General features: G+C 41.2%; 1 protein-coding gene across 37 annotated transcripts in view; it reads left to right on the top strand.

Moving 5' to 3' along the window:
• Positions 1-23,375, top strand: part of srcin1a (SRC kinase signaling inhibitor 1a) — a 102,412-nt gene that overhangs the window by 38,507 nt on the left and 40,530 nt on the right. For 18 of the 37 annotated variants that reach the window (XM_077213133.1, XM_077213155.1, XM_077213163.1 and 15 more), the window contains exons 2-5: positions 7-323; positions 10,307-10,333; positions 11,045-11,101; positions 23,109-23,304. In XM_077213133.1, the coding sequence (XP_077069248.1) occupies positions 7-323; positions 10,307-10,333; positions 11,045-11,101; positions 23,109-23,304 (597 nt within the window). Of the gene's footprint in view, positions 1-6; positions 324-3,714; positions 3,852-10,306; positions 10,334-11,044; positions 11,102-23,108; positions 23,305-23,375 lie in introns of those variants that run through there. The other 19 variants (XM_077213153.1, XM_077213142.1, XM_077213161.1 and 16 more) reach the window with 6 other exon arrangements.

Below are 23,375 nucleotides of genomic sequence, written 5' to 3'. Positions count from 1 at the left end.
AACCAGACCCGGAGCGTGGCGGAGGTCACATGATCTCCACCGATGACCTGGAGTACCCGCGTGAATATCGCACGCTGGGAAACAGCACGCGCCGCTTCTCCAACGTGGGGTTGGTCCACACCTCTGAGCACCGGCACACGGTCATCGCTGCCCAGAGCCTGGAGGCTCTCACCAACCTGCACAAGGCCGACATGGAACGCAAGCGGGACGCTTTCATGGACCACCTGAAGAACAAGTACCCACCCCAGCACTCCCTACCGCCCTCTCCATCCCCCTCACACGGCAGCATGAGGGGAACCTCAGAGAGAAGCGCACGTGAACAGGTATGTACAAGGCTTCCCTTGTATGATGTTGCTGGATAAACATTTTTGTGATGGTACAACATCCTGATTCACAAATCATATTCCAGGGTCAAGTTTAGGGCTGGGGCTTGAACAAAAATCATATCAAACCCGCATGGTTGTAGAAGTAGTTAATGGTTAATGGTTGGGGATACAGATTTGAATTCAATATTTATTTTATTTTATTTTATATTTCATTATTTTGTCTAGTTTTGTATTTTTTTATTTAATAACATTTTATTTGTTTTATTTTCTTACTACTAATAACTGTTATTAATGTTATTATGACTATTTTTGTTGAATCAAGTTTTTCATTTTAGTTGATTATTTAATAATAAAAATTTGGATATGCAGTATGTTCTATTCATGTAGTTATATTTAAACATTTTTGTATGTTTATTTAATTTAGCTTTTTATTTTTTATACATTTTTTCAATCTATTTTTTATTAAGCGGATGTCATTGAATAGCATATTAGATGTTAGATTGTTCAAAAGTTTTATTTTATTTTATTTTTGTAATGCTTTTGAAAGAAGTCTCTTATGCTCACCAAGACTTATTTGATAAAAAAAAATACAGTAAAAAACAGAAATATTGTGAAATATGATGTCACCACAATTTTATAATGTAATTTATTCCGGTGATGTCAAAGCTGAATTTTCAACATCATTACTCCAGTCTTCAGTGTCACAAGATCCTTCAGAAATCGTTCTAATATGATGCTTTGATGCTCAATAAATATTTCTGATTATTATCAGTGTTGATAGTCCGTGTACATGCAATCAGAAAAATTTTCACACATCGGAAATGTTTTTTTTTTCCACATCCTTGCTTGTTCCTAAAATAACACTGTTATCAACCAAGTGTTAGCGTCTGATTTAAGGTGATGTAAGGGTGAGGGCTGTGATTAGTTATTGTTATTGCCTTTTTATTTAAGATTAAGTCTCTGATTGGTTAATAGGAATATCTTTCCAGGATGTTGATTCAGGAACATATGCTGCTTTATGTAATTGATGTAAATTACATTAAGCATGCATGGATACACTTTCACACACACAAGATGCTCAACACAGTGTTTTGAAATTCTAACTATCTAAGAGGTCTTCTGAAGGAGACATTGACGTGTAGATATAAACACTTCAGTCACTAGTGGCATAGACTTAATGTACCCCCATCTTCCCAGCTTTCACACAGCTTGTCATTGAAACATTTTGTACTCTCCATAGAAAATTGGCAGTTGTATGCCAGCGAAACAGCAGTCACTCTGTGAGTGGAACAACTGGTTCTTATGGAGGAGGGTGACGTAATGTTGAATTCAAATATGGATGATGTCACTGCATCAAGAGAGAGAGAGAGAGAGAGAGAGAGAGAGAGAGAGAGAGAGAGAGAGAGAGAGAGAGAGAGAGAGAGAGAGAGAGAGAGAGAGAGAGACGCAGGTAACAGACACGTTACACTCCAGTCTGTCAAAACCCGCCTGCGCTGATATTTTTAGAGGGATGAGTGTTGAAAAAGAGGCTCTATTGCTTCAGTCTTCTAATTATACTCATCAGACCTTTATCTCTCCATCTATATATCTTCTATATAGAAAATTATTTACTGTGCAAGCCTTATGTCACCAGCATATACTTTGTTGTGGTAGCTTGTATAACGGTGTCCCTGCCAGGTTTCTTAACCTAGTTTTAAAGGATAGGTAGCCCAAAAATGAAATTTCTACCATTTATTTATTTACTCTCATGTCATTCAGAGAGCAGAATGGTCGATGTAAAGCCGATATACATTACATTATTTATTTGAAAGAATAAAACATGCTATAATTAAGTTTGTTATTTACAATTAAAATTTTAAATAATTTGAAAATGAATAAACTTTCATATGTATATGAAAAAAAAATGTTTGAAAGTCTAACTTTTTATTACTCTAATCTTATTATAGTATTTTTGTTGTTGTTAAGAACATAACTACAAAGAAAGTAAACACTGTAACCAACACTGTTCATGGAATTAATATTTATATGGCTTGTTGAAATTATATAAAAGTGTATTTGCTGAATGTTGATGATAAATTAGAAAGTATTATTACTAAAAATAGAAAGGCAAACCCTATAATACTTTTTCATATACTGTTTAATCTAATTTATTAGACAGAACAGTTAAAAAAAAAAGACATTAAACTAATGAAGATGAAGAATGAGAAAGTTCTTGAAGCTTTCAAAATGAAAGTCCAGATGTTGCCAAAATAAAAGTCTGGCTCTGAACACTTCATATTTCTGTTGACCAATAGTTTAAATGTTACTCTCTTCCATGCAGTTACATTGACTGGCATAAAAAAAAGATGCAAGGCATCTATATTTTATATCTATATTTTACAATAGTAAGAGATCATAAAACTACTGCATGACTGACTACTACATGAAACTGAAACTACTACATGACTGAAATTTAAATCGTTACTTGACGCTTGAAAGCCACCCATATAGCGAACAACACAATCCTTCTGTAACACTGCAATTCATGAAGGTTTGAAAAATTTTTGGGGTGAACTATTCTTTTAACTAGCTTGATCAGCTGGTTGACCAGCATGTTTTGTTGGCAAACAACATGGCTATGGTAGTCCACTATCTAAACTAAAGCACCAAACCAGCATAAACATGGAAAGCTAGTCTGTTCAGCAGCTCTGTTTCAAAAGTCTCTCTTTGTCTTTTTATCACCTATTTTACAGCTCTTTCATCCTCATGTATCTGATTCCCATCACAGTATATACCTGTGTGTGACCGTAATACCTGGCGAGTTTGTGAGATGATAGGATCAAATGAGAGAGAGAGAGAGAGAGAGAGAGAGAGAGGTTGGGTGAGAGACAGGTGGAGTCCATAGTTGCCAAGGCAACACCGTCCTTATATGGAAACTGGTGATATCATATTGCAAAGGTCAGGCTGGAGAGAATGAGAAAGCAAGAGAACAAGGAATGAACAGTGTGTGTGTGTGTGTGTGTGTGTGTGTGTGTGTGTGAGAGAGAGAGAGAGAGAGAGAGAGAGAGAGAGAGAGAGAGAGAGAGAGAGAGAAAACAGAGCGAAGAAAAAGGGGAAGGGTTTTGGAATATCCTCAACCTTGAAGGAAGACGCATCACAGGAATTTCCTCCTTATTTATTTGCCTATCTGCAGCCTGTGTGGAATAATGGAAAGGGGGAGGGGAAGAGGAGGACAAGAGCCGACAGATGAGTGCAACGGTGTGTAAACCGGCAGGAGGAGAGTTAATTACCCTCTGCCAGCCTTTTCCCGAGACTCCAGCACGGAAGAGTTAAAGCAGCAGCCAGTACCCAGTCGATGCTGTAATGAATTAAATAAAGAACCTGCCGTCGCATGTGCTGGAGACAGAGAGAGAGGGCAGGAATCAGAGAATGAGTTTTCTGCACACCTGACAGCCAGCTGCTAAGACTGAAGGCATCTAGATAGTGTGCATGTGTGTGTGTGTAGGGAGGACGCACACTCACTAGCGTACACGCATGCAGGTGCAGGTGAGATTCAACCTGACGACTTCATTTGTTTGGTTATTGCGAGATTGGTTGACATGGTGACTGCATGCAGATGGACACTAACTGCATGTGTGTGACTAGTGTGAGTGTATGTGTGTGTGTGAATGTGCATGTCAGGGAGAGGGAGCATGTGTGAATGTGTGAAAATATTTGTATGCGTGCGTGCATGTTGTTCATGTGAGAGGGAAGGTAAGAGCTGTTTTGCATGCAGGTCAGGTGGTGTACAGCTCCGGTAGTCTTGCTGGGCTGACACATGTTTCTGAGAGATGGAGACTAATCCCCAGGATCAGATCCAACTAGTATTCAGGCCTGATTGTTGTGTTTAGTGCACATGAGGATGTGCTTTTGCTTTAATAAAAATGCATTGGGTTGTACTGCTGATGTATATGTGCACATGGGGGCATTTGACTTGCAAACAAATGCTACCACGTTTCAGATGCATGCAGGAGGTGGATTTAAAGGGGACATGCTCTAATGCACTTTTGAAGTATTTTATTTTTCCACTTGAATAATGCTAGTCAAGGATTGTTGCACACAAAAAAAACAGTCATAATTTGTATTTCAATATCATTTAACCCTCTTAGCATTTAACATCAAACAGTTTAGCTTTTCTTGTTACTGTACCTTTAAGAATGTAGGGTTGGGTTATGTAAATAAACTCTGATAGGTTAAGTTCCATGTACCAAAGCAATTCAGTGCTGATGCGTTTCTTGTGACCATTTGTAATGAGGGTCTCTGATTTTGTGACTACATAAATTACTCTTTAAGATAGAGCTTCACTGCATATGTTGATAGAAAGGCACAATATTGTTATAAAATGTACTTCCTAATTTAAATCTCACAAGAAACAAGCAGAATTTTCAGTTATGTTAGCTGAACAACTGAATTAATGTACCTTGGATTGTGCCTATGTGATCTATGTCTCTGCATGTTGATGTCAGGCAAATTTGGAGAAAGTTAGACCGTTATTTTACATGAGTGGCAAAGAAACACCTGTTTTAGAGCAGATTAGCATTTTTGACTGCTTCCATAAGTGATTTGAATTATTTGAACCCTCTTTTATTGCTGTAGTTGTCCATATAGAATGAATGCCAGTACCAGTCTGTGTGATGTAGGGAAGGAGCTTAACGTACTGGAAAAAAAATGTTGTTCATGATTCATTCCTTTTTTTAATTGTTTCCTTTCAGTTGCAGCTGTATTATCTATTAACCCTTAAGTATGCTGTTGATTTTCCGCTGGCAAAAGCAGCCGCAGCTTAGACAGCCAATTATCCCCCATTTAGAGTTGTTTCTTAGCAACTGAGGACGCGGGCCTCAAACTGCTCCATGGAATTCTGCTTGTTAGGGGAAAATAACATCAAGCCACAGCTCACCGGTACCTTGCAGTGCATAAATCCATAAGAAGCTGAAGCGCCCCTCAATTATGATCCAATATGATGGTGTTGATAGTTATTGTTATTTCAGTTATTTATCAAAAGCTATGTCAAAGAGAGAAATTTAGGGCTGTCACATTGAAATGATTTAGGAGACTTTTCATTGCTGTGAATTTTTCACTTCCTCTGTGGTTTGGCCCGGAGACCACAGCACAAATTGAAAAAATGGCTGTGTGTGTGTGTGTGTGTGTGTGTGTGTGTGTGTGTGTGTGTGTGTGTGTGTGTGTGTGTGTGTGTGTGTGTGTGTGTGTGTGTGTGTGTGTGTGTGTGTGTGTGTGAGAGAGAGAGAGTTAGCTAAAGCTGACAAAATTCATTTTAGGGATGTCCACAAAAGCGGAAGCTGTTCCTAAATAAATAATATTATGTATAATATAATACAAAGAATATACAGGTCCTTCTAAAAAAATTAGCATATTGTGATAAAGTTCATTATTTTCCATAATCTAATGATAAAAATTAAACTTTCATATATTTTAGATTCATTGCACACCAACTGAAATATTTCAGGTCTTTTATTGTTATAATACTGATGATTTTGGCATACAGCTCATGAAAACCCAAAATTCCTATCTCAAAAAATTAGAATATCATGAAAATGGTCTCTAAACGAGCTATTAACCTAATCATCTGAATCAATTAATTAACTCTAAACACCTGCAAGATTCCTGAGGCTTTTAAAAACTCCCAGCCTGTTTCATTACTCAAAACCGCAATCATGGGAATGACTGCCGACCTGACTGCTGTCCAGAAGGCCATCATTGACACCCTCAAGCAAGAGGGTAAGACACAGAAAGAAATTTCTGAACAAATAGGCCGTTCCCAGAGTGCTGTATCAAGGCACCTCAGTGGGAAGTCTGTGGGAAGGAAAAAGTGTGGCAAAAAACGCTGCACAACGAGAAGAGGTGACCGGACCCTGAGGAAGATTGTGGAGAAGGACCGATTCCAGACCTTGGGGGACCTGCGGAAGCAGTGGACTGAGTCTGGAGTAGAAACATCCAGAGCCACCGTGCACAGGCGTGTGCAGGAAATGGGCTACAGGTGCTGCATTCCCCAGGTCAAGCCACTTTTGAACCAGAAACAGCGGCAGAAGCGCCTGACCTGGGCTACAGAGAAACAGCACTGGACTGTTGCTCAGTGGTCCAAAGTACTTTTTTCGGATGAAAGCAAATTTTGCATGTCATTCGGAAATCAAGCTGCCAGAGTCTGGAGGAAGACTGGGGAGAAGGAAATGCCAAAATGCCTGAAGTCCAGTGTCAAGTACCTACAGTCAGTGATGGTCTGGGGTGCCATGTCAGCGGCTGGTGTTGGTCCACTGTGTTTTATCAAGGGCAGGGTCAATACAGCTAGCTATCAGGAGATTTAGGAGCACTTCATGCTTCCATCTGCTGAAAAGCTTTATGGAGATTAAGATTTCATTTTTCAGCATGACCTGGCACCTGCTCACAGTGCCAAAACCACTGGTAAATGGTTTACTGACCATGGTATTACTGTGCTTAATTGGCCTGCCAACTCTCCTGACCTGAACCCCATAGAGAATCTGTGGGATATTGTGAAGAGAAAGTTGAGAGACGCAAGACCCAACACTCTGGATGAGCTTAAGGCCGCTATCGAAGCATCCTGGGCCTCCATAACACCTCAGCAGTGCCACAGGCTGATTGCCTCCATGCCACGCCGCATTGAAGCAGTCATTTCTGCATAAGGATTCCCGACCAAGTATTGAGTGCATAACTGAACATAATTATTTGAAGGTTGACTTTTTTTGTATTAAAAACACTTATTTTATTGGTCGGATGAAATATGCTAATTTTTTGAGATAGGAATTTTGGGTTTTCATGAGCTGATGCCAAAATCATCAGTATTAAAACAATAAAAGACCTGAAATATTTCAGTTGGTGTGCAATGAATCTAAAATATACGAAAGTTTAATTTTTATCATTACATTATGGAAAATAATGAACTTTATCACAATATGCTAATTTTTTGAGAAGGACCATATATATATATATGCATGTATAGTTATTTTACATATTTACTTTGCTTTTGTAGATTCTACTATGAATTTGAGGATAAGTCTCATTTATTTTGATATTTTATCTAAAAATATGGCATTTTTTACAATAGAAAAAAAAGAGATTCATAAAGAGACTTTTCATTATTAACTTGAAATACAGTTGCATTTTATGAGTAGGGTTTAAAGATAAAGAAATAGTAATAGGAATAGAAATAGCCAAAAGCGTTTGCATTGTATCTATGCTGATAGGTGTCATTTTACCCAGACAGCAACCTAGTGTCGGCCCATATCCGGCCCACATCTGGTACGCGTTGAATACACATGTACCAGATGTGGCCCGTATCTGGGCCGACACTATGTTGCTGCCTGGGTAAGGTCCACTGTTTTATCGTCCAATGAATATTGAACACAAAATTACTTAATGTCCATTTCATTTAGATTTAAATAAATGTTTTGTAAGTGTATTGAATGTAAGTGTTGTATAGACTGGCTACACTTTCGTTCATTTTATGCTTGAGACAATCATGTCCCACGTAATATTAGAGTGCTTTGGTTTGAAAATGTTGCTGGGGAATATTTTATATTACGTCAATGAGCGGGCTCTTCAAGCTGTTTCAAAGTACAGTTTATCCCCTGGATTGACCATCGACTGCACAAAATGCTTGGCTTTAGGCTGAAGTTCAGTACCAGAACACCTCCTGGCAGCAATGCAGGTCCATCTGCCGCTCAGTGGTACCTGACATCAGGTAACCCAGAATCAGGCCCCATAGGTGAGGCCCCGCACTTCTATCTGGCCAATTCTGTCAGGAGGAGCATGCTGAATCAATCATTAAAGCAGCCCAGACAAAGAAACCAGTTAAACCTGCTCCATAACAGAAAAAAACATAGGATAATTTGAGAAGGGTTGTTTGGTTTCCCAGAGAGATACACTGACCAACACTGAAATATAAGTATTATATAAAATATATATACACTTTTAATATATATATGTATAAGTGTGTGCATGTAATACATTAGAAATATTTTATATGTTTGACCTTGTGGGGACATGTTTTGGGAAAAAAGTAAAAATACACAAAGTTTTCTGTTATGATGGGTAGGGTTAGGTTTAGGGTTAGTGTACGGGGATATAATAAACAGTTTGTACAGTATAAAAATCATTATGTCTATAGAAACTCCCCATAAAACATGAAAACCCAACGTGTGTGTGTGTGTGTGTGTGTGTGTGTGTGTGTGTGTGTGTGTGTGTGTGTGTGTGTGTACCAGGTATTTCCTTTTTGAACTGACTGATGCAATGTGTATGCTGGTGCCTTAACCTCAGCTTGTGGGTGTTTGTGTATTTGTCAGTCTATGAAAACAGGTTTGCTGTAGTGTTTCATGCTGCAAATATTTTTCATATTGCTGATCCCTAGGGCAGTGCTCATAACCAGGACGAATTGCACAAAGTTTAAAGCAGGTGAATGAATACACAGAATATTAATATTATTTTACTAGAAATATAATGCTGAACTACTGCTATATGAACACCGTTGACATCAACATCCTGGTTCAAGGGAATTTGTTCAACATATTTTTAGCCTTGTGTAGAAGGAAATATTTAGCTGATGTTTATAAGCTTCAAGCTTTTTAATTATGTTTTCCTCCCCAAATGTATGTTTGCACACACACACCCTTTTAATCAGCTGATGATGTAGTCTACACTTGCACATTAAATATTGAAAGGTCTTGATCGATTAGGGTAGGGTTCATCAAATAACCGGCAGTCTGAATTTTATTCAAAGAATATAAAGGACCTCTGGGCACTTTAGGTCCCGTGGCTTTAATAAACTGAATTAAGAAAATTAACTCACATTCTCACTAGTTTATTTAATTTGTCTTCTAACAATGTAACCAAATGAGTTACAGGGAAAGTTGAGAAAGTGACCAAGAAAAAAAGACTACAACGGATTTGGCTGGTGACATCTCTGACTTTCTGTAAAAGTGAAGTTCTCAGATGAAATGGGAAAGATAGGTGAAAGCTTCTGACAGTTGACCAATTTCGGTATGATTGATAGGTCTGGGCAGCCTGCCAAGCATTGACACAGAGGGGATCTTTTTAATTAATTTTTTTCTCATTTGCGGAAATCCAGTCAGTTAGTCATTCAGGCAGGACAGCTGATGCACGGAGGAGAGAAAACCTCCAAATACCTTCATGCTGGCTCATTTATAGGGTCCAGCCCATTCAGAACAGCTCCATATGACGACCAGACTAGAGGAATTATGTGTCACTGTGTCACCATGTGCTTTAATGCCATCTTTAATCTGCATTTGAAGCTGGATATGTGCTGTGAAAAGTCTGTTACATATACAGTATACTACCATTCAAAAGTTTGGGGTATTTTTTGTTATAAAGAAATTAGTACTTTTATTCAGCAAGGACACATGAAATTAATCAAAGGTGACAGTAAAGACATTTATAATGTTACAAAATGTTTCTATTTCAAGTTCTTTTGATCTTTCTATTCATCAAAGTATTTTTGTTTCTTGAGCATCAAATCATCATATTATCCCATCACTGGGATACAGTAATTTTTAAATACATTCATATACAAAACAACTATTTTAAATTGTTATGATGTTTCTCAATATTACTGTTTTACTGCATTTCTGATCAAATAAAAGCAGCCGTGATGAGCATAAGAGATTTAATTCAAAAACATTAAAAATGTTAAATGAAAATATGAAATGTACATATAAATTGGGCATAAATAAAAGAGTAACATTAAAATAAAAATAATATTATTTAGAGTGATTTGAAGTGAATGTTTGTCCAAATTCTCACAAAATTCTCACAAATATCCTTCCTGGGATGTGCCCTCTCTCTGTTCATATCTTCCTTCACATTCTTTTATCACAAAAGATGTCACATGGTTGGAGATTGTGACTGTGTATAAGGTTTCACCACACACAGAGATAAATGTCTGAGTAACGCTCTCTCGTTTCTCCTTTCCATAGCAACAGCCAAACTATTGGAGCTTTAAGGTCAGTGCTTTGACTACTTCTGTGTGTTCCTGTCACAAAAGCTCTGTTCTTGTAATATGTGTTTGTGTTCTTATATGTTCTTGTATGTACACGTGATTCGACGTCTGTTGCAGGCCCACACTGAATCCGCACCAAGTTCTATACATCCCACTTTGAGTGTTTGTTTATTAAATATTTTAGCTAATTTGATTATGCTGAGATGAGTAAGTATCCAACTGTCTACTTTCTTGGGCTTTCTTGTATCATTTCTGTGTGTGTGTGTGTGTTTGTGTGTGTGTTGTGTGTGTGTGTGTGTGTGTGTGTGTGTGTGTGTGTGTGTGTGTGTGTGTGTGTGTGTGTGTGTGTGTGTGTGTGTGTGTGTGTGTGTGTGTGTGTGTGTGTGTGTGTGTGTGTGTGTGTGTGTGAGAGATTATTTAGCTGTACTATAAGGACAAAATTGTAGCCAAAAGTGAGATAAATCAAGGTCATTGATCTGTGGGTCATGCGGGTCTGAGGCTGATTTGTGATGATCTGCTTCACTGGCTTTTATCTTCTAAATCTCATTGCCCTGTTCTTTCTTTCTATCTCCATCTATCTCTCTTTTACTTGCTTCCATTTTCTTACATACCTGGCCATCAAACTATTAAGCCTTACAGCTGAAGTCAACTTAATAGAACAAACACATGGGTCTCTATAGATGTTTTTAAAAACTGAACTTCTTTGTTGTCACAGCATCTTAAAAACCCATGGCACAAGACTCTAGGAAAAAATCATCAGGAAGCCACAACAGTGAGTACGCTGATGTTGGTTCAGAAACAGACATATATACTTACTTACTCACTCCATCAAATCCCTTGTTGTTAAACCTGTATTATATTGTGAAAGATATTTATTCTAACAGGGATGAAATTTCTATTATATGTTATGTGATTAGAGATGGGTCTGTGTAATTGTACAAGGACACAGGAAGTGGCCTCAGGCTGTGATAAACGTGTCGTTAGATCGAGACTCGGTAATCGGATCCTCCTGATTCCGTTCATTCTTATTCACTCTCACACTTATTTACTTGTGTTACACTCCTCCTGTCAATAGACAGACACTCATTCTCTATGTTTAGCATTAATGTTTTTGGGGGGAATTTGACTGTTATCATGAAAAATCCAGCTACTATAACATGCAAACAGCATGTTTGAGTGCATATCAACTTTGATTTGGGACTAATCAGGTCTAGCTGTGTATTCATGCCAATGTCTGTCTGCGTGTTGTGTGTCTCAGTCAGGGTTTGTGAATCATATTATTTGTGTCTGTCATTCTAGACTAATGGACTTCCTCTGATCTGACCCACCGCAACATTATACACCTCAAACTCTCGTTTATCCAATACTTGATCTTAACATTTACTGTTTTATTAATGCCCTCAAGAAATATGGGCATTCTGTGAGAAATGTCAGGAGGAAATTTTGGTTGTCGCCTATGGGATACCCAGATACTCTAGATCAGGGGTGCCCAATCCTGCTCCTGCCCATCGACTGTCCTGCACAGTTCATCTCCAACCCTAATCAAACACACCTGAAGCAACCAATTAAGGTCTTCAGGATCACTTGAAAATGAAAGGCAGGTGTGTTTGATTTGGGTTGGAGATGAACTGTGCTGGACAGTCGATCGGCAGGAGCAGGATTGCTCTAGATACTCGAGGTTATGTATACTCGGACATGTATAATCCTCTCCTCTCCTGATGTTAGGGGTTAGGGTTATTCTAGGTCTTATTTGCTTGTTCTTGTCATGGTAAGATGGATTGTCAGATGCTTTCAGAACATGTTCCCTTTCAAGGGAACTTCGAGCTGCGTCAAACGCTGCGGGAACGCCCCTGCGTTGTGCGTCATGAAGCACGTATGGAATCAGCCCAATGGAGAGATGAAACGTCATAGGCGGGTGACGTCATCGACCAGGAAACTATAAAGCACCCCAAAAACACAAGCGCATTAGCTTCTGTGCTTTCAGTCGCGCTACATGTGAATCTGTCCCTGTGTGATATTGTCTGTCTTACATACCCTGCACCACACAAACAATTTATCCCTATATATATATATATTGAGAGATTATGGCGGACGAACAGCAGTTTAGAAAGTGTGTTCCTCCCTGCTCGCGTTATTTAACGAGCGGGGATACACATGATCTTTGTGTTGTTTGTTTGGGAGTTCAGCATGCCCAGTTTGCTCTCGAGGGAGCAGACTGTGAGCATTGCGAGCGTTTGCCGTTAAGGACGCTCCGCTCCCGCCGATCGCTCTTTGAGGAGAGCGGTTCGGTGCGCGCTCCCCGCGGTTCGGGTCCCGCTTCTGCCGAGGCAGAGCGGCGGCGCTTATCGTGGGGATCGCAGATGGATCTCACAGCGGGGTTTGAGACGGGCTCTGCCTTATCTCTCCCTTCACCTGTGAGATCCAGTGCCTCAGTCCCGGGTTCGGAAGCACGCGCTGCGGTTTCTTCCGCTCGGGCTGAGGCACCAATGCTGCAGCTATCCAGTTCTGAGGAACTTGATGTTGTTAGTGTTGAGGGAGATGTGGAGGATTCGCCACCCCACACTCCTGAGAGTGATGAGCTTATGGAGGTGTTAACAAGAGCTGTTGAAAAACTTAATATTGAATGGCCAGTGACTAGACAGGAGTCTGTTTCTAAATCAAAGTTGGATGAGAGATTTTTGCCGTCACGTGTGCAGCCGGTGCCTGCCGTTTTTCCATGATCTCCACACCGAGGTGTCGAAATCATGGAGAAAACCGGTGTCATATAGAGTGTTTAGTCCCCAGACTTCAACATACGCTAATATTATGGGAGCCAAGGCTCATGGTTATGGTGCTTTGCCTCGTGTGGAAGAGACGCTTGCGAGCCATCTCTCCCCCGAAGCAGCATCATCTTTTAAGGCACCGGCATTACCCACCAAGCCTTTAAGAAACACTTCGGCTTTGGTGGGTAAAGCATATTCGGCAGCAGGTCAGGCTGCGTCATGTCTGCATACTATGTCAATCTTGCAGGCATACCAGGCTGATCTGCTAAGGGACATGAGTGAGAGTGAGGAGGTCAGTACTGACGTAGTTCGCGAACTGCGTCAGGCTGCTGATTTATCCCTGCGTGCCACCAGAGAATCGGCCAAATTAATGGGTCGTTCTATGGCAGCTCTGGTGGCCGCAGAAAGACATTTGTGGTTAAATCAGACTAATATTAAAGAGAGAGAAAAAGCTTTTCTTTTAGATGCTCCTCTTTCTCCCATGGGGTTGTTTGGTGATGCTGTGAATTCAGTTATCGATAAATTCCAAGAAGAAAAGAAACAAACTGCAGCTTTTAAAAAGTTTCTTCCCCTTAAAGTTCATGTCCCTGGGGCTGCTGGGCGGGAGCAGCCCCGGCCGTCTTCGAGCTCATCACATAGAGCGCAGCAGAGGCAGAGTGTCGCGTCTCGTGCTCCCCCTGCTGGACAGTGGGCTCAGCCGCGACACTCTCAGCCGAAGCCTTCTCCCAGTAGAACTGATCTGAGGACAGTTATATTGGCTAAGAAGGCTTCGGCTAAGAAGAAGTCCTGACGCCAAGCCGTTCAGGATGCTGAGGGTGGTCCCCACCGAGGCGGAAAGGTGTTCACCTCTTTTTACGGTGCCCATTCCTCCTCGGTGCCCTCAGGGGCTCGTTCTGCCAACCCCGCCTTTATGCCGGGGCACAGACGATCCCAGCGAGCGCTTTCCCGAGGGACGCTCGCTCCCTCTGAGGAGGGTCTCAGAGCGGTCAGACCAGTTGTTCCCTGCCGGTGCGCCGTTACAGGGCGCTGCGTCTGCTGCTCAAGTTACACCAGAGGCCAGTCTCGAGAGGCTGGTACCCTTAGTAGAATTTCTGGCAGAGTGGAAAAGCCTTCCAAAAATATCTCATTGGGTCCTGCAGACAGTAGAAAAGGGTTATGCTATCCAGTTCAGGTGTCGTCCACCAAAATTCAGAGGGGTTCTGCACACAGTGGTGGGCCCCGAGCAGGCTCTGGTATTGGAACAAGAGGTGAAAACGCTCCTTCAAAAAGAGGCTATAGAACGGGTTCCTCCTCCCAGTTTGGAGTCAGGTTATTACAGCCGATATTTCATCGTTCCAAAGAAGGATGGGGGGTTGCGTCCAATTTTAGACCTGCGCATATTGAATCGCTCGGTAGGGAAGCTAAAATTCAAGATGCTCACTATCAAGCAGATCGTGTCTCAAATCAGGTCCGAGGACTGGTTTGTCACGATAGATCTGAAGGACGCATACTTCCATGTGTCCATCCTTCCACAACACAGGAAGTTCCTGAGGTTCGCCCTTCGGGGGCGAGGCGTACCAGTACAGGGTTCTTCCGTTTGGCCTGCAGCACTAGTGCCTCTGAGGCTTCAGGGCATTCGTATTCTCAATTACATCGACGATTGGTTGATTTTAGCTCAGACCGAGCAGATGGCGGTTCGGCATCGAGATGTCGTCCTCGCTCATATCAGAAAGTTGGGGTTGAGGCTGAACGCAAAGAAAAGTGTATTATCTCCTTCCCAGAAGACCACTTTTCTGGGTGTCGTTTGGGATTCGGTATCGATGCGGGCGCGACTCTCTCCGACCCGCATCGCTTCGATTCTCTCAGCTGTCAAACAAGTGAAGCTAGGCCAGCTACTCACTGTCAAGCAGTTTCAGAGACTGTTGGGTCTGATGGCAGCAGCGTCCAACGTTATACCTTGCTGCCTGTTGTACATGAGACCGCTACAGTGGTGGCTCAGGACCAAGGGATTCTCCCCGAGGGGAAATCCGCTCCGCACGTTCAAAGTCACGCGGCGCTGCCTTCGTGCTCTGGTCATGTGGAGAGAAACTTGGTTCCTATCCAAAGGTCCTGTGCTGGGGGCTCTTTGTCGTCGCATAACGCTAACGACGGATGCTTCCCTCACAGGGTGGGGGGCGGTCATGAGTGGTCGCCCAGCCCAAGGTCTGTGGCAGGATCATCATCTTTCGTGGCACATAAATTGTCTAGAGATGTTGGCTGTGTTTCAGGCTCTGAAACACTTCCTAACAGACCTGAGAGGCCATCATGTGTTAGTTCAATCAGACAACACGTCGGTGGTCTCTTATATAAATCATCAGGGGGGCCTGCGGTCTCGCCGGCTTTACAAGTTGGCCCGTCAGATCCTCCTGTGGTCCCAAGGGAAGCTACTATCTCTGAGAGCAATGTATCTCCCTGGGTATTTGAATGTGGTAGCAGACTCCCTGTCGAGGCAGGGGCCGAGGCCAGGGGAATGGAGACTCCACCCCGAGGTGGTGGAGCTCCTTTGGTTGAGTTTCGGTCGCGCCGAGGTGGACCTATTCGCTTCCAAGGAGACCACTCATTGTCATCGGTGGTTCTCCATCACTCTTCCAGCCCCCCTGGGGTTGGATGCTATGGTGCAGCCGTGGCCGAGGTCACGTCTGTACGCCTTTCCCCCGATTGCTCTGTTACCAGGAGTTCTGGAGAGGATCCGCCGGGACGGGGTCAGTCTACTACTAGTAGCCCCGTTCTGGCCGGCCCGAGTATGGTTTGCGGACCTGATTTCTCTCCTGGACGGTTCTCCTTTGAGCTCCCGGTCAGGAGGGATCTACTCTCCCAGGCGGGGGGCACGATACTTCACCCCCGCCCAGAATTGTGGAAACTGTGGGCTTGGCCTCTGAGGGGGCCCAGCTCATAGACTCCGGTCTCTCAACCGAGGTTGTTGAGACCATTCTTAACTCCAGAGCTCCATCCACGAGGAAGCTTTATGCCTTGAAGTGGAAACTTTTCACTTCTTGGTGTGGAGAACACCTGCAGGACCCAGTTAACTGCCCAGTGGGTGCAGTGCTGGAATTCCTGCAGGAGCGCTTCTCCACAGGGTTATCCCCCTCCACACTAAAGGTGTATGTGGCGGCACTAGCTGCTTACCACGTCCCTTTCAGTGGAGTTTCTCTTGGGAGACACCCGCTTATAACTCGTTTCCTCCGTGGCACTTTGAGGCTGAGGCCAGCAGTTCGTACGAGGGTGCCGACTTGGGATCTGGCCATTGTATTAGAAGGTCTTTCCCTAGCTCCTTTTGAACCTATCGAAGAAGTTCCCGAGAAGTTTCTCACTTTTAAGACTATCTTTTTGCTTGCTATCTCTTCACTAAAAAGAATCGGAGATTTGCAGGCTCTGTCGGTTTCACCCTCGTGCCTGGAATTTGCACCTGGCATGGTTAAAGCTTTTCTGCATCCTAGACCAGGTTACGTTCCTAAGGTTCCTACTAATATTGTTAGACCTACGGTTCTGCAGGCTTTCTGTCCTCCTCCATTTATGTCATCGGACCAGGAGAAACTTAATTCACTCTGCCCTGTTAGGGCATTAGACGCTTATGTCCACAGAGCTGCCCTGTGGAGGAAATCAGAACAACTTTTTGTATGTTTCGGGCCACCCAGGAAAGGGTGTCCGGCGTCTAAACAGAGAATGAGCAAGTGGGTGGTTGAGGCTATCTCACTTGCTTATGAGTCGGCTGGCCAGCCTTCACCTTTGGTTGTCCGAGCTCACTCTACCAGGAGTATGGCTGCTTCTAAAGCTCTTTTGTCGGGGGTTTCCCTGAGTGATGTTTGTGATGCGGCTGGATGGTCTTCACCGCATACTTTTATTAAGTTCTATGACCTAGACTTAAGCTCTACCCCTGGGGCACAGGTGCCCTCGTCCTCTGTGCGCTAGTCTCACATGACGGTCATTTGGTCCTATGGCGACGTGGGTATTCGCGTTCCCGCAGCGTTTGACGCAGCTCGAAGTTCCCTTGAAAGGGAACGTCTCGGTTACGTATGTAACCCTAGTTCCCTGATAGGGAACGAGACGCTGCGTCGCTCCGCCATACTCCCGGCACTCCCGTTAGCGCTTCCTTCAAGCCTATCAGAAGCTAATGCGCTTGTGTTTTTGGGGTGCTTTATAGTTTCCTGGTCGATGACGTCACCCGCCTATGACGTTTCATCTCTCCATTGGGCTGATTCCATACGTGCTTCATGACGCACAACGCAGGGGCGTTCCCGCAGCGTTTGACGCAGCGTCTCGTTCCCTATCAGGGAACTAGGGTTACATACGTAACCGAGACGTTTTCCTTTAGGTGCTGATGCTGAGCCTTAAACAGATGCCCGTTAAAAGCCAACATCTCCCCTGGCTGGTTACGCCATATAAAATTAGCCTCTCTGGAAATTACTGTCAGAGTCGTGGTTTGTCGATTTGGTTTCTCTCTCATTCTTGGTGCCTTGTTCTTTACTATCATAGGTTTAAATCGTTGGGGCTAGTGATATGTTAACAGTGAAGAGAGGGCCCAAAGCTTGTCGTTGACAGTGTTGGGGAGTAGCTGCGGTGCTATGAAGATAAACATTCAGTAGCTTGACAATACTTCAGTTGTATTCCAATTAGTCTAGCTTTTCAAGTAATTATCATTTTTCAGGTAGCTCTTGGAAGTCTGATTCATTAGTTAATCCATTTGAGAGGATTCACAATTGATTTACTGGATTCCAACATAACATGTTTTTTTGTGTGAAATGTTTTGCTAAATTCTGCTGCTTATCAGTCACAGTGATTTGTATGATTAGGTTATCAGGTTATATATTTCTCAGATACAACTCAGGCTCATTGGAAAACCGTACGTGTGACAACATTTCTGCAAAGTATTATGTACTACAGGTATTATTTTGCTTCTTGCACTTTTCACAACATTTTTAAAGTGAAATGTCTAGTGAGTGGCGCAAAAAGCACATTTAGTTTTATCTGAAACAGATGAAAATGAATGTTTTAAACTTAAATTAAACATTTTATTATGTTTTTTCTTGTACGTACCATGGCAGTTCAGAAATGAAATGTCTGGTGAGTGGCATTAAAAGGTTAGTGCTCTATCACATTTGAAAATAATCTACCACGTACCCCAAACCCTATACCCTAAACCTAATCGGTAGTGTTAACAAAAGATAATGTGAGATAAAAAAAATGCATTTGATGAAGCAACCATGCAATTTCAGAGTCTTTGAGCTCTTTTTTGTGACTCGCGTTTCATGGGACTCGTACCACGGGACTCGTATCTCAAGTTTACTATATCAGAAAAGCCATACTTATAGAGATGGTTGTGTGATGCAATTGCCAAAATGTAAAATATATGTAGTTTGACAAATCATGCTCTATAGTTAAAAATGTTTTAAGGGTCATAGCATAGTATTTTGCAAGGAAAATAAGTCTTAAATAATCGATAATCTTCCCCTGTAATCATTAGTGTGAAAAGGAATAAAAGTTGTTGGTGTCTTACTGCCACTAGTGGTCATTTCCACTGGAAACTACAGGGAATTGAAGAAATAATAATGTTTATTTATGTAGATTCAATGTAATTAGCCTATTTATTTTCCAAAGGGTAACTAAAGTAATGTGACATGGCGAACTACAACGTAGTTGCAATTTAAAATAGCTTCTCCACAAATAGTCATTACCAGATTGCCCTGTTGAGTGAATTCAAGTAATCATAAAACTCATGTGCCACACAAACAGAGAAACACACCGGACGGACACACTTCGCATTGCCTGGATATCCAGTTTAGCATAGTTTTTTTGATGTTTTTGTTAAACAGTGTCACACATTATCTCTTGTTTTGGGAGATATCTCACAGCCTGTCTTCCAACAGACAGTAAAGGTGCGCTAAACTAATCAATTTTCCTCTTCCCGTCTCTTCCTCTTATCATTTCAGTCATCATCATCGCTATTAGTCCGCAACGATAACTGCGGAGAATGCCGCCATTTTATGACCACCTACCAGCTTACCCTTTCCCTGCTTTCTCTGCTTCTCTCAGCATAGGACAGAATAGGACAGCAATCTACTGCAATTTGCCGGAGCAATTTCTGCTATGCCTTCAGCCTGCGTCTAACAATAGCAGGAGAGAGAGGAAGATTATTCTCAAGAGCAATTATTTTCTTTCTTTCTCACTCCCTCTATCATTGCTTTTCTTCATCTGCCTGTCTCTTTGTAATAGTTAATAGCGTTATTTTAATAAAATTGTGCACATTATGCATTATATTATATATTATGTCTCCATCAACTTATCTGCAATTGACACTTCTTTCAATATGGAAAAGAAAATATGCCTCTCTCTTTCTCTTTCTTTTTTCACACACATAAAAGCGGTTTCTGTAATATCTTAATTGCTACTCCTAGATGGCATGAAATTAAATGGAGAACTAACGGAGACTTTTTGCTGGAGTGTCCATACTTCTCAGATTTCAAATTTTTTTTTGTATTTTTCTCATGAAAAATAGATAGTAGTAATCTCTGTGTTAGAATACAGATTTCAAAATTAGCACATTTTTTGCATCAAATACTTGATTTGGACTATGATAGCCATGTTAATTTTACTGCACTATGCTTCTACTGTATTTCAGCAATTGTCTTATTTGTGTATTTTAATTTCTCCTAAGGAACTTTAGGATACACATCTTAAGTTATTGTACTTATACTACATTTTCGGAGGTTCATTTTGTTAATCTAATCCTGTCAGTCATATTACAATAACACCTATCTGCTTACCTCATTAATCCAACATGCCTTCACCAACCTATTACACATTTATTCTAATTATAATATCATATATAATAATACAATAATATAATATAGCCAAACAATAATAATAGTAATAAAATAATAAATCCAGCAAGCCACATCTGTTTACCACTATCACACCTTAGGATTATAAAACAGGTGAATTAAACACAAGCGGAGAATTTGATCATGTCCTCTGAACTATCTAAGAGTAATATTTGTGTATTAAAATGTTCCAGTATGCACATCTCTCTGAACAACTAAAGAATGCGTGGTTTTCACTATACTGAATGAGCGAATAACTAAGTGATTTCATATACATGTAGGCTATTCATTCTCATGTTGCATTCAGTATCACTGCTTTTTATTGTTGAAGTGGATTTCCTAGGTTTGTATGCATTTATCATAAATGTATGCAGTTCACACTACAGTCCTGTCAGATTCTGTTACTTTCATTTCATTTTGTAGTCAGATGAATTTTGGCACGTTGGAACAGATGTTGGAACAGAACAGAAGTGCGCGTGTCTGCGATGAAGGTGGAGATTTATTGCATTGAATCCTAGGGATCCCTGATTCTGTTTAATTCAGACAATACAGCACTTTAGGAAGGTAATATGACACACAAGCTGACACGTTTATTGACGCAAATACACATTTGAAACGAAAGTGAGAGCTTGTGTGTTTATTGCATTTGACAAAAAGGCATTTGAAAGCACATTAGCGCAAGAGAGCGAGGGAGATCTTGATTACATGGATGGTCTTAAGGGTGTTTTCACTCATAGTTTGTTTAGAGCAACGTGGTGTGTTTTCTCCCTGCAGTCTGGGTTTGTAACCACACCAAAACAAGGAGAGTTTGCATTTTGTTTTCCAAGGGTCAGAATTCATCAAAGTACGTAGAAAAGCTCAAATGTATTTAATCTGTACGGTAATTATCTGAAGTTTACACATTTAGGTCTGTTTGTGCCTGTTACCTGCAGCAATCTACCCCTTCATTCCTTTGCCTCTGCTCTATATTTACCCATCTTCGCCCTGAAATGCATTTCTTTTATTTTGATCTTGATTCTCTTTACAAAATTCCTCATATACTGTGCAGTCAAACCTGATAGCTGGTGCAGGTTAGTTCTATTTATAGCATTTAGCTTAGCATAGAATAGCTATGGCAAATTTGGCAGTGTCTCTTTGTGTAGATAAACATCCTCTTATTTTGTAGATGTATGTATGTGCGTTTGTGTGCGTGTAGCACCTGGACTGCTCACTGTTGTGGACAAATGACCCCTTTATAGTCACACTGGGGGGTCATCCATCAGCTCACTTCTGGCCCTTTGTGCTCAGACAACTATGCCACAGCCGCTGTGCCTCACCATTTGTGTGTGTGTGTGTGTGTGTGTGTGTGTGTGTGTGTGTGTGTGTGTGTGTGTGTGTGTGTGTGTGTGTGTGTGTGTGAGAGAGAGAGAGAGAGTGAGTGAGTGAACGAACTCTGTGTGTAAACAACACACTCTGTTATTTGTTTCTAAATGTTGTTTGATTTATGCTTAAAACAAGAAAAATACTTGCCAATAAGTTTAACTATAAAAATGTACTGTTCAAAAGTTTGGGTCAGTAAGATAAATATATATATTTTTTAATATTCAGCAAGGATGAATGATCAAAATTGACAGTAAAAACCTTTACATCAATGTTCAAATAAACGCTGTTCTTATTCACCAGACGATCCTGAACATGTATCATTGTTTTCTCAAAAACTTTACAACCTTGATAATCAGAAATGTTTCTTGCAACAAATCATCATATTAGACTGATTTCTGAAGGATCATGTGGCGCTGAAGACTGGCGTAATGAATAAATTCAGCTTTGATCACAGGAATAAATTACATTTTACCATATATTTTAAAATAGAAATTGGTTATTTAAATTGTAATAATATTTCACAATATGACTGTTTTACTGTATTTTTGATCAAATAAATGCAGCCTTGGCGAGCATAAGCAGTGGCAAAACTAGAGCTTTAAACATGGAGTGACCGAGGCTACATAAGGTGGTCCATAGACCATGAAAGAAAATTAGCGTGTAAACATAACCTAGCATCAAATATATCATGAATGAATCCTATGATGGCTGATTAGAGGTAGAAGTGATAGCCACGAGATTTTTCTTAATATTCACAATTAATAAACATTAACAATGTTTCATGCCGTCGCATGTCAAAATAAATGCCTCGTTCAACAAAAGGTGAAATCAAATTTTAATCAGCATCAAACTGCCAGTATAGCGAATGAAATTCAAAGGTGTCCAGTCACAAATGCATGGACACTCCTATGGCTCCTCTACTGAGCCTCCTTTCCAAAAAATAAAAAATCTTACCAACCCAAACTTTTTAATAGATGTGTTTATTCTCTGAAAATAATATATGCTACTCAAAATGTGTTTATCAAGTAAATGTATCTTGTTTTAAAGATGTTTGGCTGTTTTGACTGAAAAACAAGACAAAAATACCAATTAAGAGAGTGATTTTTTGCAGCACAGAGGATATTGCTCTGATGTATGGCGGTGTTGCTCTGTGGATGTGTCCTTCTCTACAAACCAGCTTGCCAGTCTTTTCCCAGTGCACCCTGGGAGCGCATTACAGGTGTCTCTGAGCTTGTGAAACACACCACGATGCGTTTGTGTGAACCTTCTTCATTAAATACTACAAAACAAGCAATACTGAAATACTGAAACATCTGACAAGTCCACAGGTGTGCGGTTTACAGTTACTGTATATGCTATAGTGAGGCAGACAGGTTTGTTCTGTGTAATTGTTAGCGTCTCAGTCTGTTTGTTGAGATGTATCCACAGAGACTTGTTTGTCCTGTGAGTGATTTTTCCTATCAATGCATTTCTGTTTTTCCCATCATTACACACACACAGAATCAGGTACACATTATCTGCTTTGCTTTCTCACAATTGAGCAGTGAGGTTTTGTTCTGTGAGACTTGTTTTGTACAAACTTGACACATTTAGGTGCAATTTCCTCTGGTTGGAGGAATTTGCTATTGGTTTCTCCTTGTGTAAGTAATGTTTGTCTTTTACATCATGCCGTTTAAAATGCTGAAAATCTCTCTCTCTCTCTCTCTCTCTCTCTCTCTCTCTCTCTCTCTCTCTCTCTCTCTCTCTCTCTCTCTGTCTCTCTCTCTCTCTCTCTGTCTCTCTCTCTCTGTCTCTCTCTCTCTCTGTCTCTGTCATTTAGAGTCGTAGTCCACGTCACTCCCAGTCCACTCAGTCAGGTTTGGCAGACCAGGCGTCTAAACTGTCCTTCGCATCTGCTGAGTCTCTGGAGACCATGTCAGAGGCCGACATGCCGCTGGGATTCAACCGCATGAACCGTTTCCGTCAGAGCCTCCCCCTTTCCCGCTCTGCAAGCCAGAATAAACTTCGTTCTCCAGGTAACATATACACACTTTATCTGAGTTTTAAACGACCGTTTACAGTAAATGACCCCTTTTACCTTACACTC

The sequence above is a fragment of the Siphateles boraxobius genome, unplaced genomic scaffold (assembly GCF_051911475.1).
Source record: "Siphateles boraxobius isolate OS27281-9 unplaced genomic scaffold, OSU_SipBor_1 66, whole genome shotgun sequence".
In the NCBI taxonomy this organism is placed as follows: Eukaryota; Metazoa; Chordata; class Actinopteri; order Cypriniformes; family Leuciscidae; genus Siphateles; species Siphateles boraxobius.
The sequence above is the reverse complement of the archived record's forward strand: the minus strand, read 5'-3'. Positions and strand labels throughout refer to the sequence as shown.